This window comes from Pezoporus wallicus, unplaced genomic scaffold, assembly GCF_028554395.1.
Source record: "Pezoporus wallicus isolate ANWC-B61680 ecotype Strahan unplaced genomic scaffold, APGP_CSIRO_Pwel_v1 contig_4901, whole genome shotgun sequence".
NCBI classification, from domain to species: Eukaryota; Metazoa; Chordata; class Aves; order Psittaciformes; family Psittacidae; genus Pezoporus; species Pezoporus wallicus.
In genome coordinates this window covers 1,357,667-1,374,903 of record NW_026640354.1, presented here as the reverse complement: position 1 = coordinate 1,374,903, position 17,237 = coordinate 1,357,667, and the positions used below count along the sequence as shown (strand labels likewise).

Below are 17,237 nucleotides of genomic sequence, written 5' to 3'. Positions count from 1 at the left end.
TTGCTTTCAGTTCTTCACTGGCAAATGTGCATTTGGAGTATCCTTGCATAGAAATACACAAATACCACAAAATCCTAAGTTTTTAAAAAAGCAGTTATTTCTTACAAAGGCTCTTTAAGCTTTTAAAGAAGGTCAGGAAATTAATTCTGAAGTGATGTAGCAGCACAGAACTTGTTCTGTGCTTTTCCACTCTGCACGCCTGTGTGTCAGCCCCAGTCATCATAAAAGAACATTTGCTTTCTCAAAGCATCCATGTGCCATGACTGTGCTGCTTCTCCTCATCTCCCTTTAAATGCTGTTCTGGCTCTAAGGGCAGTTGGCTGATTAGTTCATGCATAACAAACTGGCTCTCACAGTTTGAATCTGTGACCTGAAGAAATAAATCCTAACACTTGCTGGGCTTCAACAAACTTTCCAGGCTGCCAGATAAAAGAATGCTGCTGAGTACCCAGCACTGCATTTCTTCCTTTCCAGGAAATGGTACATCAGGGGAGCTGTGTCCAGAAACTGTAAAGCCTCAACCACACAGTGTTTGTCCTCATAGAAAATTAATATGTGTGATTTTAAGGCCGGTTCCACTGGACGCTCACCACTGGTCTGTTCTTTTTTTTTTTTTCTTATCTTTATTTTCTTCTTTGCATTTTCATAGCAGATTTGATACAGGAAAAGATAGAAAGGGAGAAAATTCTAGTCCATCTACTTATTTGTACACTTTGCTACATCAGGCTTCAAAGCTCCTTCATGAGCTCCTTCAACACTGCTCCTCTTATCCATATGTTTTCAAAATTAACTACCCTCAGTTTTCCCCCTGGAGTGACCCAAGGTAGTTTTTGACACCAGCCCTGACCTCGTATCCCTACCTCAAACAGGAATCTCAGTGCTTTGGATTCCCACCCATTGCAGAAGTCTCTCTTTTGACCCCCTCATTCAGCTCATGTACTTGTATACGTTATTTATTGGTACTTGGACATTAATTTTTTCTGTAATATATTTCTTTCAGACATCATTGTTCTCATCGCTTCAATAGCAGTTGTTTCTGCAAAAACTCAGGGTAACATTTTTGCAACATCAGCACTGAGAAGTCTTCGTTTCCTACAGATCCTTCGTATGGTGCGCATGGACCGAAGAGGAGGCACTTGGAAATTGTTAGGTTCAGTAGTTTATGCACATAGCAAGGTATGTAATCCTAGATGCTGATTTTGTCTGGTTGATATCTTCACTTAATGCGATTCAACAAGAAGCCAAGGAAACAAACATTTATCAGTTTTGAGAAGAATACCTAAAATTTTCTGAAGTAACTTTAATTGCAATGGGCACTAGCACAGCTACATAAGGCCATGTGAAATAATAACAGATTTAGAATGCTGAAAATGTTGTTCTTGATATGCAGTTGTAATTTGATATATATTGGTGAAGTTGCTGCAGCATCAAACCATGGCAGCAGATTCGGTGTACTTTCAGATAAAATTTGTGTCCTTAGGGAAACACTTGAGGCTTAACTGCTCAAATGCCAGAAAAGCGTATAGATCTTTTCATTACATCTTCCTTGAAATGCCATTCTGTTCAGTCTTTCAAAGGGATGTTGATCTCTGATTTCTTTTATCTAGGAATTAATCACAGCCTGGTACATAGGATTTTTAGTACTCATCTTTTCATCTTTCCTGGTTTATCTGGTGGAAAAAGATGCAAATAACCAATTCTCCACATATGCAGATGCTCTCTGGTGGGGCACAGTAAGTACAGAAAAATAATACTTTTTAACCAGCATGCTAGAGTGCTTTGAATGTCACATACTGTGGATTTTAGCTTAGTGTGCTGTTCAGTGAATTGTTTTCACTGGCAGAAAACTGGTCAGAGAAGCTCCCTCCTCCAGTTAATTCATTTGTACATCCATAGCTCATTTCACCCCTTCCTGCAGAACAGGTCTTTAAGTGTTTATGCTGCAAACCAGACCACTAAACCTTCAAGAGAAAAAAAAAAACATTTTATTTTTTTAACCCAGATCCTTTCAGTGGTATAGTTTGTAACACGGTGCCACAAAGAGCTGCTTTGATCCTAATCAGAGGGCTGTAAGCTGCAGTACACAAAGACAAATAAGTGTTGGGAGAGAAAGAGGGAAAAAATTATTTCATCAGCTTTGCAGTAAAGAGTATCATCAGCACCCCGGATGTTGTTTCTCCTTCCTTTGTACCTTGAGCACAAAAACCAAGAATAAATATCCCCATTCTGTTTCAGCAGTGTTATTTTTACAGATGTAAAAGCCCTGATTTAGTTGAGCTCATGATTAACTATCAAATCAGTCGTTTTGACTTTGTTGAAAAGTACATGCCTGAAAGACTGCTTTTCTGAAAGAAGGAAGACTACATGGATGCTTACTTGTTTAAATAAACTCGGCTTTGAATTAATAATGAAAAACTAAGTGTGAATTTTTGATTTTTTTTTTTTAATAGCATAATGTGTAGGGGGTTTGGCTTTAAAATGCCCTATAGTGAGCTAGACTCTGTGTGGGAATTACTAATGCAGCTTAAGAAATCCTCCCTAACAAAGCCTATGGCATAGGTATTGCCAGCCAGTATAAAACTGCTTTTCTTTTGCTTCTGACAGAGTAGAACAAACACCATGATCTCTGACATGTCTGGGTAGTGAAGTGATGTCTATAAGATCATTAATGCTGGCACGAACTAGAGCACTCATTAGTTTTCCTGGAACAAGTGCAAGACCTGAACCAGACTTTGCCACCTTTCCTCGTCATAGGGATGCAGAAATGAAGCTTTCTCATTTCAAACCATCTGCTGAAAAGACTTAATCTGGACTCAGTAGTATCTGAAGGCTCAGAGCATGCAATTGGGTAAAAGCCCTTTCCAAAATGCTTGAAATCCTTCAGAAGTATTTTTAATAAGTTTTCTTTACCTATTGAGCAAAGGTTAAGATCATGTCCTATTAGTAGGACTAGTTTGTATATTTGACATTCATTCATTTAAGGGTTAATCATTTGTTACTTTTCTTCCCTAGAGATTATATTTCTGTGCCCAAAACTGGGAGCTTGGAAAAGCCAGACCTAATAGGTCTTACTTGTGCATTTACAAATACACAGAAATATTATTCCCCAAATGTGTTGCTTTAGAGCATCAAGACAGATCTCTGATAAAATATACATTTTCATCCTGTAATCCAAACACATATAAAATTTGTATTGGATGAAGTCATGAGAGAAGGTTTTGCCCCAGTTGCTTCCCTGTGGTTTTTGTTTCACTTTTCTTCAAAAGCTGAGGTCTAGGTTTAGCTTAAAGCTTTCTAACCTGGCTGTATTGACACGGTCGTGAAGCATCTAGTTTAGGATGAGCACCCTGGCTCCAGCAGTCTGCAGGTACCATTGCACCTTTGAGGACAGCGCTGGGGGATGTGGTCCCGCCAGAGATCCTCCTGTGGCAGTGCACAGGTCTGGGAATGCAGACATGCTTTCAGCCATTCAGTTCTCCAGGAAACACCCTCTACCGCTCTACAAAGCCATGTGTGATTTAGCACCGCTTAGGCAGGACTAAGAAGAGGATTGTACCCACCTGCCAGCAGGCAATAGTGGGTACAAAAGTAGAAACATATGCATAAGGAATGGGAAAGTAACAGCAAACTCAGACCTCAACTCAGACGTTTGACTGAGGCTCCTGTTAGACCCAGATCCTTCTCCCTGAGCTGTTCTAGAAGCCAGAACAAGATCTTTACTTTAGAATTTGCTTCTCCACTTCTTGCTGACTGCTAGCTTTTAGGAAAAATGCTGCTAATAATTGTGTAAATTGGTGCTTAAAATATTTTGTACACTATGAAGTGAAGATGTATGAGTCGTAGGTCAGATAAGTACTGCAACTGAGAAAACAGGAATCTTTTCTTGACATCAGGAGAAAAACAACTAATTGTAATAAAAAAAATTAAAACAATCTGTATTGTATAGTGCTATGTCTTTTCTTCTTTCCCCAGTGTGTGACATGAATGCATTTAAATTTTTAATGTGTTTAAGTGCACAAAGTGACTGAAAATCAGCTTCCCGCTTACCTGTTATCTTTGCCATTTTAATAATGGCATTTTTTGTACAATATGTAAAGCAGTATGTGGGAAATACATAACGTGCTTCTTAGTCATGGTTGTTTTTACTGCCAGGTAACCCACATGCAGATTTTGAAAAGGTCAGATTGTGTAGCATTCTAGGGGAAAATAATGCTTAGTCTCATTGATTTATTTGCAAAATTTGTTCTAACTTAAAGCATGGAGTACCTACCAAATCCCAGAATGAATTCTGTGATGGCAGAATAACAAGCAAAGACTGTGTTGAAGTCAGGCACAAATAGTTCCTTACAAATAGTAGCCTTACATTTCAAGCTTTTAGAGGCACTTATGCCCCTCCTTACAGGACCAGACCCAGCATGCATCAATTAAACCATTCATTAATTCAGATTATTTGAGGCCCACGCCCTGCTATGGTCATTTCACTGACTCCATTTCTAAAGCCCATATTTTTATACTGAAATAAAAGGCGGGATAGGGCATCCTGATTTACATATGAGTACTCCACTCTTTTTGCAGTTGTATGTTGTACTGTGCACCCTGCAGTTTAAACATCATGCTACTGGTACTATTTTTAATATTCTTGGGATTGGGGTCCCCACAGTACTGCTTAACACAGCAGCACACAACACTGTGTGTTCTATGAAGAGCTTAATTTAAAAATTTGCTTTCGTAGAGAGGGGTAAATTCATTTCATAACAAAATAACTAAACTATATGGGAACAAAAGGTCAATAAAAAACTTAAGTATTTCAAAACCAAGCCATGCATAGTTTTCTGAGTACTGCTAGAACTACCTAGAACTGTGTGTACTTATAGTGGCATTTAATTTGTACATCAATTAATTTTACCTGCAAATTAAGATTCCTGTCTCTCTTACACGTTTGACAGAGCTTCTCTTACTAAGTCATCATTTTTTAGTAGTATCCAGTAGTTACAGCTGGATACAGAATGGTTCTGGCACTTCACAGTGACCTGTAGGTCAACAAAACATATTACAATCAATAATATTGTCACAATTACTAGCTCAAATGAGTTAATATCAATGACGTTTTTCCCAATTAATATAATGATAGCATGAGCAAACTACTTTTTTTTCTCAGTTAATTGATGTCAGGTAGAGATTCAAAAGGTAAGTACTGCTAGCAGAACATAAAATGACATCAGAAAGAAATATTAGGGTAGAGGAGGGCCTCCTGGGTCCTATCTCATCTAATTGAAGGCATCAAGGTTATATAATTGCATTCTTTATTATATTACTTCACTTATTATTAGCATATTTATTAGCTCCAGCAATGAGTTATAATAGAGGTTTTATTGTTGCTGTGAGTTTTAAGTCCAGACAGGTGACACTGCCCACCTTGGCTTATGGGTCCAGACACCTCTTTCACAGAAGCAGCCAAAATTGAGTTGTTTGCAACTGGTTCAAAAGGCAGGACTCAGCTAGCTCATTTAGCAACATAGGAGTGTGATTCAGTTTCTTGGCATACAGTGCCAGGGAAGATCTCTTTGAGAGTCTCTCTCCTGCCTCTGCCGTGGATGGTCCCTGTTCAGATGACTTACAGCATCTTGGGTAACACTAGATGCTTGTTTTCAGGCAAGCCTAAGTCCTACATTTTCAGTTTGGGTGAGTTACGTGCTGTAGGAACCTCTCTTTCCATTGTGCATGTTGTGGTGACCAGATCATGCTAAACACCATTTTATTTTTCAAGTTGGCTGAAATAAATCCTATACAAATAAACTCTAAAAGGTTTGGTTTGTTGTCCTGACTTAGGCTGTGGTGATCAGACACAGAGCTACTCAACAGGTATTCCCAGAAAGGCATGATTTGCACACCTTGTTATTTCTTTCACTGTATCTTTAACCTCTTTATCACCACTTTGCTTCCCATGACCAACTCCCTTCTCAGGTAAACAACATGTCCCTAATTACCTTCAGGGGTTTGCTGCAGATTTTGTAGGTCTGTTACCTAGTCACCCTTGATCTTGTATGGTACCTCTGTTGCAATCACCTGCATGCTGTGTCCTTGCAAGATTGCAGTCTCCAGAAGATCCCAAATAATTTCCTCCAGTCACCTTCAAAATGTGGTGACTTCTCCCTTAACCATCCAGTGATGTCTGGAAATTTCTCATGTTTCATGGTCTCACATCCAGTCATTCTCCTCCACACCCTGTTCCGTTAATTTAACCTCAGGATTATGCCAGTCAGGGCCTGGCCACTGGTTTAGTCATTCACTTGTAGCACTAGCAAAGATGGATTCCTCAACTTGACCAGAATTTGTCTGGAAAAATGTTTTCTTAGTTGTGTGATGAGAGGAATATACAATGAAGAACAAACCCATTTGCTCAGTGTTGAATAAGGCAATACAGCATGGTGTTGACACCTATACAGCCATGTTAAAACCATCCTGAGATAAAAGAGCTCAAAGTGAGCAAGAAGCGACTGATACTCTTAATCACAGACTGATAGCATTTAGTCCTCAGGAGCTAAAAGTATGGGGGAAAGGATTTAATGTGGTCTTGTTGTTTTTTTTGGAGAAAATCCAGAACGCAGTCTGTGTGAGTGCTCCCAGTTTTGGATTGCTCCCAGATGTCAGATTCCAAAGGTTCGAGTTTGTCTTTCACCCTTTGGAAGACAGTTCGGTGGCAATATCATTAATATGCAGATGACTCTTAGTGCTGTTTCCTTCTGCTCAGCAGAGGCAGGAGATATCTCTGTACTTTCCAGTCTCTGGCAGAGATAGGGAGCTGGAGAGAAGCCAAGAAAGTGGGCTTGTTCCAGAGCTTCAAATGGCTTCACAGTTATTGGCCTGGAAACAAATTTTGAGGAACTTTTATTCAGGGATTCATTTGCTCAAATGCTTCATTGCTCTTGGGGTCTTAATAGCCTCAAAGCGTTTTGCATGAACTGTTCTGTGATGAGAAGATCTGGGAATACCTTCTTCAAAAAGCAAAGGGAAACCAAATCAAGCCCGTCTGCTAGGTCAAGAGTGTGATTGCATCAGCTCACCTCTGCCAGAAAGGAGGGAGCTGCATTCCCGTCTCCCTTCCTCCTTATTTGCTCCATCTCAGCCACATCCTGCCTCGTGCAGCCTCTGGAGCTTGTTAGATGACTCCATGAGCTAGCACAACTCATGGAAACAGCAGAAAAAAAACACACAGAAATGTGGATAATTCTTTGCACCTCCCTGGGTTGCACTGGCTTCCCAGCAAAATCTGGGAAAAAAAGAGGGGTTGGGGTAGGGAAGTGAAGATGAGCAAGGAAAGAGAGTGAGACCTGATAATCATGCAAGATGCTATGTCTGTGACCAGGCTAGCATTACAAAACTCGAGATTTGATAACCACTTGAAATTTCTGATCACTCTCTTTTAGCCACTATGGCATTTTCAGGGTAGGTTACACCCGCAGCTAGTTCCCAACAATGGGAGCAATTAAAAGCACTGTTTACTATCTACAGAGCCCTAAATAGTTGAAATCTAATTACTTCCAAAAGACTTTCCTTCTTTTGTCCTGTGGTGACCCTGGCATTAAATGGAATTGCATCGGCTGCTTTGCAACTTAGAGGAAGCTGGAAGCAAAATAATGTCTCTAGAAGGCATTTTCCTGAAGAATTCATTCCTGCCAGAGTATTTGCTGAGCCTGAGCTTGCCCACATTTGGTACACGATGTAAAATAATTCTCCGTGCACATGTTCTCTGCTATAACAGGCCCCGGAGTCCTTGGCATTAAGCCTACTGTTGTCTGTCTTTGTCCTTTAACATCGTGTGCCATTGCCTGAGCACGCGCCCTGCAGCCTTCCATCCTGCCTTTGGAAACCCTTCACTCTGCTCACACCTCCTGCCTGCACCAGGAAGGAAGTGGCTCCAAGCTCCCCGAGAGGGAAGCTCAAAGACATCACTTTCTCCCACATGCAAGTCCAGCCCCCAGGTTCAGGTTGAGGACTGGTATTCTTCCCAGGCCAGGAGTAGCATGGAGGACATTTCCTTGGGTCAGGGAAGATCCTCAGCCACACACAGACATGAAGCCATAGTCTTTTGCCTTGGAGATACGCTCAGTAAACCATAACCATACACCATAATCCCAGTGGCATTTGCATATGCACTGCATTTCTACACGGCCTGCAGTCAGTGAGTTGCATGTGGAGAACCTTCCCATGTTTACCAAACTGCCATCATATACACTGGTGCTATACGGCAGGGATGCTGGCCTTTGCAGCACAGCTTTTGAAGCATCTGAATGCTGAGCCTCTGATTACACACCCCACACGAAGGGATTACAGATGCCCTCTTCTTTCACTTTGACCTCTCCCCACACAGGTCCGAGCTAATATTGTCCAACAGCCTGAGGTACCACTACATCTGCTGTGTAGTAGTCTTTGGTCCTTCATGTCAGGAGTGATATAGCTATATCTGAGCTTGTCATAAGAAAGAGGAGAGGACTGGGAACTTCTTGAAGTTCCTTCCAGCTTTTGATTAGTGTCCAGAGGATGGCCACAAAGATGATCAGAGGGCTGGAGCACCTCTCCTATGGAGACAGGCTGAGAGTTGGAGTTGTTCAGCCTGGAGAAGAGAAGGCTCCAGGGAGACCTTAGAGCAGCTTCCAGTGCCTAAAGGGGGCCTACAAGACATCTGGGGAGGAACTTTTTACAAGGGCCTGTAGTGCGAGGACAAGTGGGAATGGCTTTAAACTGAAAGAGGGTAGATTTAGATTAGCTATAAGGAAGATATTTATGAGGCACTGTCACAGGTTGCCCAGAGAAGCTGTGGCTGCCCCATCCCTGCAAGCGTTCAAGGCCAGGTTGGATGGAGCTTTAAGCAACCTGGTCTAGTGGAAGGTGTCCCTGCCCATGGCAGGGGGTTGGAACTAGATGATCTGTAAGGTGCCTTCTAACCCAAACCATTCTGTGATTCTGATTATTTAGGTATTTTTCTCACATTTATTATTTATCTCCATTTTATTCAGTCATAAACAGTATTTTTCCTAGAAAATTGTAATAATTTATGTTTGGGTTTCTTTTAGAAACAACTATATATTTCATGCGTCCTGGACTATTTAGTGGAAATGCTGTTTCATGCAATGTAAATAGTCTGCAACTAGTTTCTCAGCGACTTCTAGTAAACCACAGCATTCATTAATTTCTTTTTAGATCACATTGACAACCATTGGCTATGGAGACAAAACTCCTCTTACTTGGCTTGGAAGGTTGCTTTCTGCAGGATTTGCTCTACTTGGCATTTCTTTCTTTGCACTACCTGCTGTGAGTATGCCTGTAAAATTTGTAAAAAGGTAATAGAAACTTCTAGAGTCATTATGATACAAAAGGCTGAAGGAAGTTCTGTATGAAGAGCAACTGCTTGAGGTTTGGGAAGTTTCTTTGGCATGGACAAAACTGGGAAATAATACTAAATTAGGTCACATACTATTGCGCAAGGTTGAAATTCCTGTCCTTCATTATGAATTGTGGCTTATATATTACTGTTTTTCTTTCAGATTCTTGAAAAAAAATCAACTGAAAAATAAGTGAGATATTTCTAATAGGTTTTCTTGTAGGACCGTGTCCAGGCTACTGACAGAGAGTAGTAGTAGGAGGCACTAGATCAACAAAAGTTTATGTCATTTAATGTAAAAATGCAGCTATCATTTTCTGTGAATGATTGTAAATAAACATGATGGTTTGTTTACGTTGCTTTTACCAACTTTCAAGAGACTTTAATGGAAATGGGAATCATCTAATGAAAAAATATAGTGCAGCTTCAGGAATAACTTTTCATTTTTGTGAGAGAATGTCCTTTCTTAAATTACTATTGAATAAGCATGAAATCAGAAGTGACATCTGTATTTTGCTGTATTGCATCTCTTGCAACATATACAGACAGTCGATATTTTAATACTCAGGTTCATTATCTATAGATCACTATAAAACATGCATGTTATAATAATACATTTGTTTTCAACCATATAGACAAGCTAAGATTAAGAGTCCACATCTGCCAACAGCCTTGAATCATCTAGTGTACTGCATTTTTTCTTACTCTAAGTATAAAGAATATTTCAGTATCTTTGACATATTATAATGCATTATAATTATAGTAAATTGCCTGTTTGTGAATCTGTAACATTTAATGGCAGTTACTGTAATTAATTCCTTTTGTCACCTAATTACCACCAAGACAGTTAGTCTTAGCAGAAATACAATGAACATGTAAACTATTAATAACCTTGCATATTAAAGATGCCAGAACTTTTGTTCCTCATGTCATATCTATGTACAGATACTAATTTTTGTCATAAACACTTTTGTGTTGAATCTGTCTGTAAAACAAGAGATATGTTGAATCTTGTGCATTTCCAATATTATTTTACCCTGACTAAGGATCAAATGGAAAAGTTTTTCCTTATAATGCAGACATGTCCGGCAGAAATATTATACTCCTTGCAAGCCAAGGAGGGAAACATTCTCAATCTTTGGGTCTTTTTAGTAGTAGTCAAATTTATCTTACTTATTCAGTGGAAAAGGGGAGAGATTTCATCATCATCTTTTTTTCATAGTTTATAGAATGAGCAATAGGATTATCTGGATGGGAAAGTGAGAAGAAATGGTCTTAATCTGTTAAGCAAGGCCTTTTCTAACTTTTATATAATCAAAAGTTATTGGGCACTGCAGATATGGACTTTGAGGTCCATGTATATCTGGCATATCTGACAGGTGGTCATCTCATCTTCCTGACTTGAGTTCCTCTGAATGTTCCTGCTAGATTTTATCTATTGTATCTATGTACATATGTATATATGCATATAAACCTTATACTCTCATATACTGTTATAAACATTATCTGAAGCAATTACATGGCATAAAATCTTCACAAAATCTTTATAGTTGATTATATATATTTATTTGAAAAACTACCTAAATAATGATAAATGGCATATTGTACTGCAGGGTATTCTTGGCTCAGGATTTGCTTTAAAAGTGCAGGAACAGCATCGTCAGAAACACTTTGAGAAAAGAAGGAACCCAGCTGCCAGTCTAATTCAGGTAAATAAGAAATCAGTAAAAATATAATAGCAGGTTATTTAAAGTACACATTGGAGCAGATTTTATTATTTCAATTTGGATAGCTTTGTGGAAATAATGTTTAACAGATTGGTTAGTTTCATGACATAAGTTTGTTCAGTGATTTCTGTATGTTAATGACATAATTATTTAGATAGTATTTATATGAATGGTTTTTGAGTTCTATCCATGCTGAAGGAACCAAGTCAAGCATGTCAACTGCATGCCTGCAGTTAGTGAATTCCTTGGCAAAATAGAATTGATCCCTAAACAACCCAACTGATAGCACAGCACTCTTTCCTGTATTAAGCTACTTTTCATCTACTGCAGGGTTTAGAGTACTCCAATGAGTTATATACTTGGTGAAAATAAAATGTATCCTGCCCAGAGAATTGCTTTCACTATTACTCAGTTCTAAAGCTGGACATGTAGATGCTAGCAGTTCCAAAATGTCTGAAATTGTCTGAGGTGGTTTCAGCTCCAATACTGACAGTTCAGAAACTGAGAAAGGTTTTTATTTTTTTTTTAAGCAAAAGTGGTATATTTGATGAACAGCTTCTTTGATTGGGTTTTTTCCTTAACTTACAGTCCCAGTTAAAATTGAGAACATCCTCTAAAGAATGATTTTGCACCAACCTTCACTCTACTTGGTGCACTGAGAAAAAAAGGGGGGAAATAATCTTACAGTGGCCTAGTTTATTTTCTTTGGATCCCAAGTGGTTTATGTGTGCCATTTATGCTGTTTTGTTTTTGTTTAAAATCTGAAATAATAAATCCAAATAAAGAAGCTGAGCATGATTCTATGAATATGCTAGAATTCCATGATAAGTTCAGGGTAGACGCCAGGCCATCTTTGAAGCGCATTTTTTAAGTTAATAAACGTTTTCCATTATTCCTGTACAACTATTATTAAATACTAAATATTTGAGTTTTAATATTTATTAGAATAATAAACATGAAGCCACTTCTTTTATATCTATTGTACTGTTGAATGAATGTCTGGGATATTTTCTAACATATATTCTAATGTACTTTTTCCAAGTTTGGTTGCCAGAGGAAACAGAATAGATTTTTTATGTAGCTCATCTTATTATTGTATGACAGTTCAACCAAAATATTAGTTAGACAGCATACTAAATAGATTAAGATCAGCTAGCTGATTGATTTCAGAAAGTGACTCTCAATGGGCAAAATCATTGCAAAAAGAAGACATTTGTGGTGGGTTCACATGATAAAGGCTGTTCAGCATTTACATGTTCATTTTCATGTTCAGCATTTTAAGTAACCTAGAAATTAATATAAATTTGCTGATGGAGATATTTGCCAATGGCGCAAGACCTGGCAGAATAGGAGAGGTGGGGGCAGGCACACAGGAATGAACCCAAGGATGATCTGGGTGACTATACAGGGTGTAATGATTCTTACCGAAATCTTTAATACACCAAAATATAAACCTTGATTTAGAAACAATGAAATCGGTGTATTACAAGAGATGTCTGTCCTAGTATTAGTGTCTGAAAAGGATTTGATGAAGGATGAGAAACACAGAGAGGAAAGAGTACGAAAGAAGGGTCAAGAGCTTCATAAAAGTTACCAGTATGTTACTCCAGCTGGTTTATTACAGTCCTTAGATACAAAACCAGAAAGATAACAAGGAGAAGGCAGCTGATATTACCACTGTGTATGGTGATGCCGGTACTAACATGCTACATATGTATATGCATCTAAAGTTTGTAAATGAGACTGGAAAACTGGAGGAAGTAAAGAAAACACTGGGGAAAAACAAATAGTCCAGGACTGGAAAAAATTTCATGTTCGTAAATGCAGGATGTGTGTGATCATCATCTACTGTAACTGTGCCCAGACCTTTTTTAGTTGTCTTTTGTGGATATTGATAGTAAACTACCATAGAAATGAGCGTGCTATAGCTTATCAGGATAACATCTATTTTCTAATCAGCTACTCTGTAGAATTAATCTGTGCTAACTTCTCTGTTGCCATAGCTATACAGTCTGCTAAAGCCTTTACCTGACTTTAAAATAGCTAAGGTGTCACTATAGAAAGCTGAAATGTTTCATATTGACATACTTTTCTCAATTTCTTTAGCTTGTAAGAAATATTCAGTGTGAATATTATTTGAACATAAAAGTCCAGAGAGGAAGTACTGGAACCTATAGGACAGAAACATAAGAACTATCTCTGGCTATAAGCCAAACCCAAATAACTGCAAATTTAAAATAATGAGGAGATCTTTGACAATGAGAATGTCGATCAATTTACAAAGTGACAGGTTCTCCACTTGTAGATGAAGACTAGATGTATTTGTGGGAGATGTGCCACAGAAAAACACTGGGATGATATTTAATAGATGACAATATGCAGGAAGTGCAGATACTCAGTTAGTACAAATTAATATAGCTATGCTAACATCAGGGAACTTGTTCCAGTTTCCAGGACCAAGGATCTGTCTTACCATCTACATGCAGTTATAAATCTAAACCATGAATGCATTTTCAATGCTTTGCTTTGGTCACCGTCCTTTGATATCATTTATTGTGTATTCTTAAATATTTAGCACTGTTCCAAACCACAGAGAACACTTCTCTTTTCTTCTAAATGCTTTTCGTCTGATATTCATTGTAATTTACTAAATGTATTATGGCACTTTCTTTACCTCAGACTGCAAGTTTGGGTGGGTGTCCCTGTGGACTTGTCACAGATAAATCACTGCAATGCTTTTTTGAGCACCTCTTTGTGCTGAGTATCTCCTGGTTCTTTCACAAAACCAGGAACTCTTCTTTCACCATGTAATATGTACTGTGATTCACAAAAGTTTTGGTAGGTTTTTACTGGTATTTCCCTAGTACACCTAATAGAGCACATCCCAGTCTGAGAAAAATGCCCTCTGTACATAACCAGTGAGGTGGCATTGTCACTTCATGTTCTTGGTTCCTTTGTGCTTTTCTATTGTTTCCCCACACCAGGCTTCTTGGCGGTTTTATTCTACTGACACCAGCCGAACAAACCTGACAGCCACCTGGCGATATTATGAAAGTATTCTTCCTCCCCTCAGGCATGTATCAGTGCTATGAATGATAAAAGAAAGCCATGACTTGTATTGGTTACTAATCTGCTTTTCATTTTTTTGTTTCATTCCCTGCTCCCTCTTGCCTTGTTTTTTCTTTTTTTACCATATATCCTGCACGTAGTGTGTATGGCGTAGTTATGCGGCTGATGAGAAATCGGTTTCCATTGCTACCTGGAAGCCTCATTTGAAGGCCTTGCATACCTGCAGCCCTACAAAGTAGGTACAAATATGGCAGCTGGTGCTGTCCTCAATGTCTGTTCAAGCTTATAGATAATTACTATTTGTCTGTTTCATCTTGTTTTGTCTTCTTAAGCCTTCTCATTAGAAATCTCAACTAACAAATCAGATCAGTATTGTCTAGGAGCCTAACACAGTAAGACATACAAATCATTGCCATTTGTTGAAGAAATATTCCTGAGCACAGGCATTATAAACATTTTCCCCCAAACCCCAAACTCATATATCAAGGTTAAGGTTTCACCCAGTTCCAAATTATCTCTAAGGAGGAAAATAAAAGTTTAATGCAGAGCTAGTTCCTTGATTTAATGCTATTTTTCTGCCTGTGCCTCTGTGTAAGGCTATAGCTGCAGACCTACCTTGCCAAGGGAAGAAAGCTTTGTGGTATTCTGCAGGTGAATGCACTGGGAAATTTGATCCTCTTCATCATAACTTCTGATATATTCAGTATTTCCTTAGGGTGAATTATATTCTCAGTTACCCACACAGGCAGTGGAAGATGACTAAAAAGACCTGATGTCGCAGTTTGGCAGACAGGAAATATTTGATGTCCTAGTTTGGGTGAGAATTCACAGAGCACTGGCAGCTCAAGACTCTTCAATAATTCAGTAAAAGATTTACCAGAAGGTAGTAAGCCGGCTGATTCAGTAGGGGGCACAAATCAGGAAGTAAAAGATAGTTGATAAAGATCAAAAAGGGGAGTGCTAAGAGCCTTATGGAAAAGCTCTGATAAGCATCCTAACTGTTGTTATTGCAGACAGTGCAAGAGAATTAGTGGTTTCTCTCAAAGCTGGGTGATGAACATCCACATGACAGTAAAAAGGTAATCGTGTGCCAAAAAGCTCAGCCAAAAAGAGGTTTGGCTGGGTACCCAAAGCTGATCTTTGAATTTCAAAGAGTTGACAAGAACAGAGCCGTAAGTAATCCATTACCATAGCTGTAATCCAAAAATGCTCCAAACTAAAAGGAGCTTTTAGATTAAAAATTACATGGAATATTGATTTTTGACAAATATACAAACAAGTTGAAGGCAACATTGGTATAAATTGATGGATATAAAATCACATAAATAATTAACCTGTGTCCTGCCTAAATACTCTAAAATATGACTGTCCCTCAAAAGTGCATCTGCTTGTTATTTTAAATAAGTGTATTGCTGTGCTATCCTAAAATTAAACCTTTTTATTTACCAGAGATAACTTTCTCTAATAAGAGCCTACAGCTTTCTGTTAAATGTGTGTCAGCAATGCATTTTGCCTAAGTGCTTTGCCAACTCAGTCTGCAGTGGTATGTACTAAGCATGTTATATGCATGTGTTAAAACAACTGAAAAGTTTCTTTTTCAGAAGCATTGTAGTTAGGAGTCTTGCCTGAATGTTTTTGTGGTTGCAATGTAATGTGTGTGTTGTACACTAACATATCCATTTATGTTTACCGTATATCTAACATCATCTTTAACTAAATAATGTGATTACTATCTGCATAACAAGTATGTTTTTCCCTCCTACACCCTGACCTGAAGAAAAGAACAAGGGGAAGCTTCTAGCAGGTTTGTAGCTTCTTTTATTTCTTTTACCTGTGCAATCGTTGCTTCTTAATGACTTTTAGATGTCTCCTCAGGTTCTGTACAGTAGGTTCAATGAACTGTAACTGTTAACAGATTAGAATCACAAAACCGTATTTTTTAAATTCATACCAGTAGACTAATGCTGCTGAAATTTGCTTCTTTGTCACAGTTTTTGTATGGAAAAAATAGGCTAATATTTATGTTTCTATACATATTTTAACTGTAAGGGGGAGCTCAGTTCAAACAGTGGCAGTGTAGTGAGTGGAGTAACCTCCCTAGACCCAGCTCCTGGGCAACGACATAGCCTCGGCTTTGGCGTAAAATCAAAGCTTGTGATTTTCAGAAATCTATAACTTCTAGTGCAATTTAGAGGCCTTTGGCTTCGTGGACAAGCCCACCAGCCCTCTGTGCAGGGGCAGGACCTCCCAGTGAAGCTGGTTTCATATCAGCTTAGCAAGGGTCTGTTCTGCCCTGAAGAAGCATCCTGCCATTCTCTCTTTAAGAGTGTTTTGGGACGCAGTGGATAGGGGAACAGCACCACTGCAGGAGCTCACCTCCTCTCAGATGCAGGGTTTGCACTCTCACATGGCCCTGATTGGGTGGGGGAGACAGCCTGGTATTTCTCCTTAAATAAGCCCTAGCACCCCTGGCCAGGAGGGTAGGAGGGGCTTCTACCAGCCTGGGTGCTGAATGAGGACCAGTTGCCTATAGCACACAGAGAAGGGCTGCAGCAGGGCTGTCCTCACTGGTAAGCCCTGGTGATGCATGTCCTAAGGCAGTAAAAGGAAATGGCTGCTCTTTGCTGTACTTGTAGCCCAAATGCTTAGGGACTGGAAAGGACTCGGTGGCTACAGGAGAAATTACACTACCCCTGAAACTCATTAGCAATGGGAGTCAGCAGGCATTCGACAGCCGGCACTGCAGTATCAGCAAGATCAGAGAACAGTGAGTTTACCTCAATGAAAAGCCAAGAAAAAAAATGGCAGTGACACAGCAACCCCCAAAATACATCTGCCCCTGAGTTGTACTGTACTTCACAAACTCCTCTGGGTTATTCACTCAAGGGTGGAAAGTCTTCACATCAATTACCCAGGATCTGTTCCACTTTCCAGATTGCTCCTCTAGCACCTGACTCCATCCTTTTCCCTGATGTGCACATAACTATTGTTAATGTCACAGTAACTCAAGGGGGCTGGAGTTGCTCTGATGTCCTTCATGAGCACTCCACCTGCTCTGT

The 17,237-nt window shown here is 39.2% G+C and overlaps 1 protein-coding gene across 4 annotated transcripts in view; it reads left to right on the top strand.

Moving 5' to 3' along the window:
- KCNQ5 (potassium voltage-gated channel subfamily Q member 5) overlaps positions 1-17,237 on the top strand; it is a 267,229-nt gene that overhangs the window by 218,791 nt on the left and 31,201 nt on the right. For 2 of the 4 annotated variants that reach the window (XM_057418799.1, XM_057418800.1), the window contains exons 4-9: positions 1,001-1,176; positions 1,608-1,733; positions 9,202-9,312; positions 10,996-11,091; positions 14,319-14,413; positions 15,956-15,982. In XM_057418799.1, coding sequence (XP_057274782.1) covers positions 1,001-1,176; positions 1,608-1,733; positions 9,202-9,312; positions 10,996-11,091; positions 14,319-14,413; positions 15,956-15,982 — 631 coding nt within the window. Of the gene's footprint in view, positions 1-1,000; positions 1,177-1,607; positions 1,734-9,201; positions 9,313-10,995; positions 11,092-14,093; positions 14,183-14,318; positions 14,414-15,955; positions 15,983-17,237 lie in introns of all 4 variants that reach the window. The other 2 variants (XM_057418802.1, XM_057418801.1) reach the window with 2 other exon arrangements.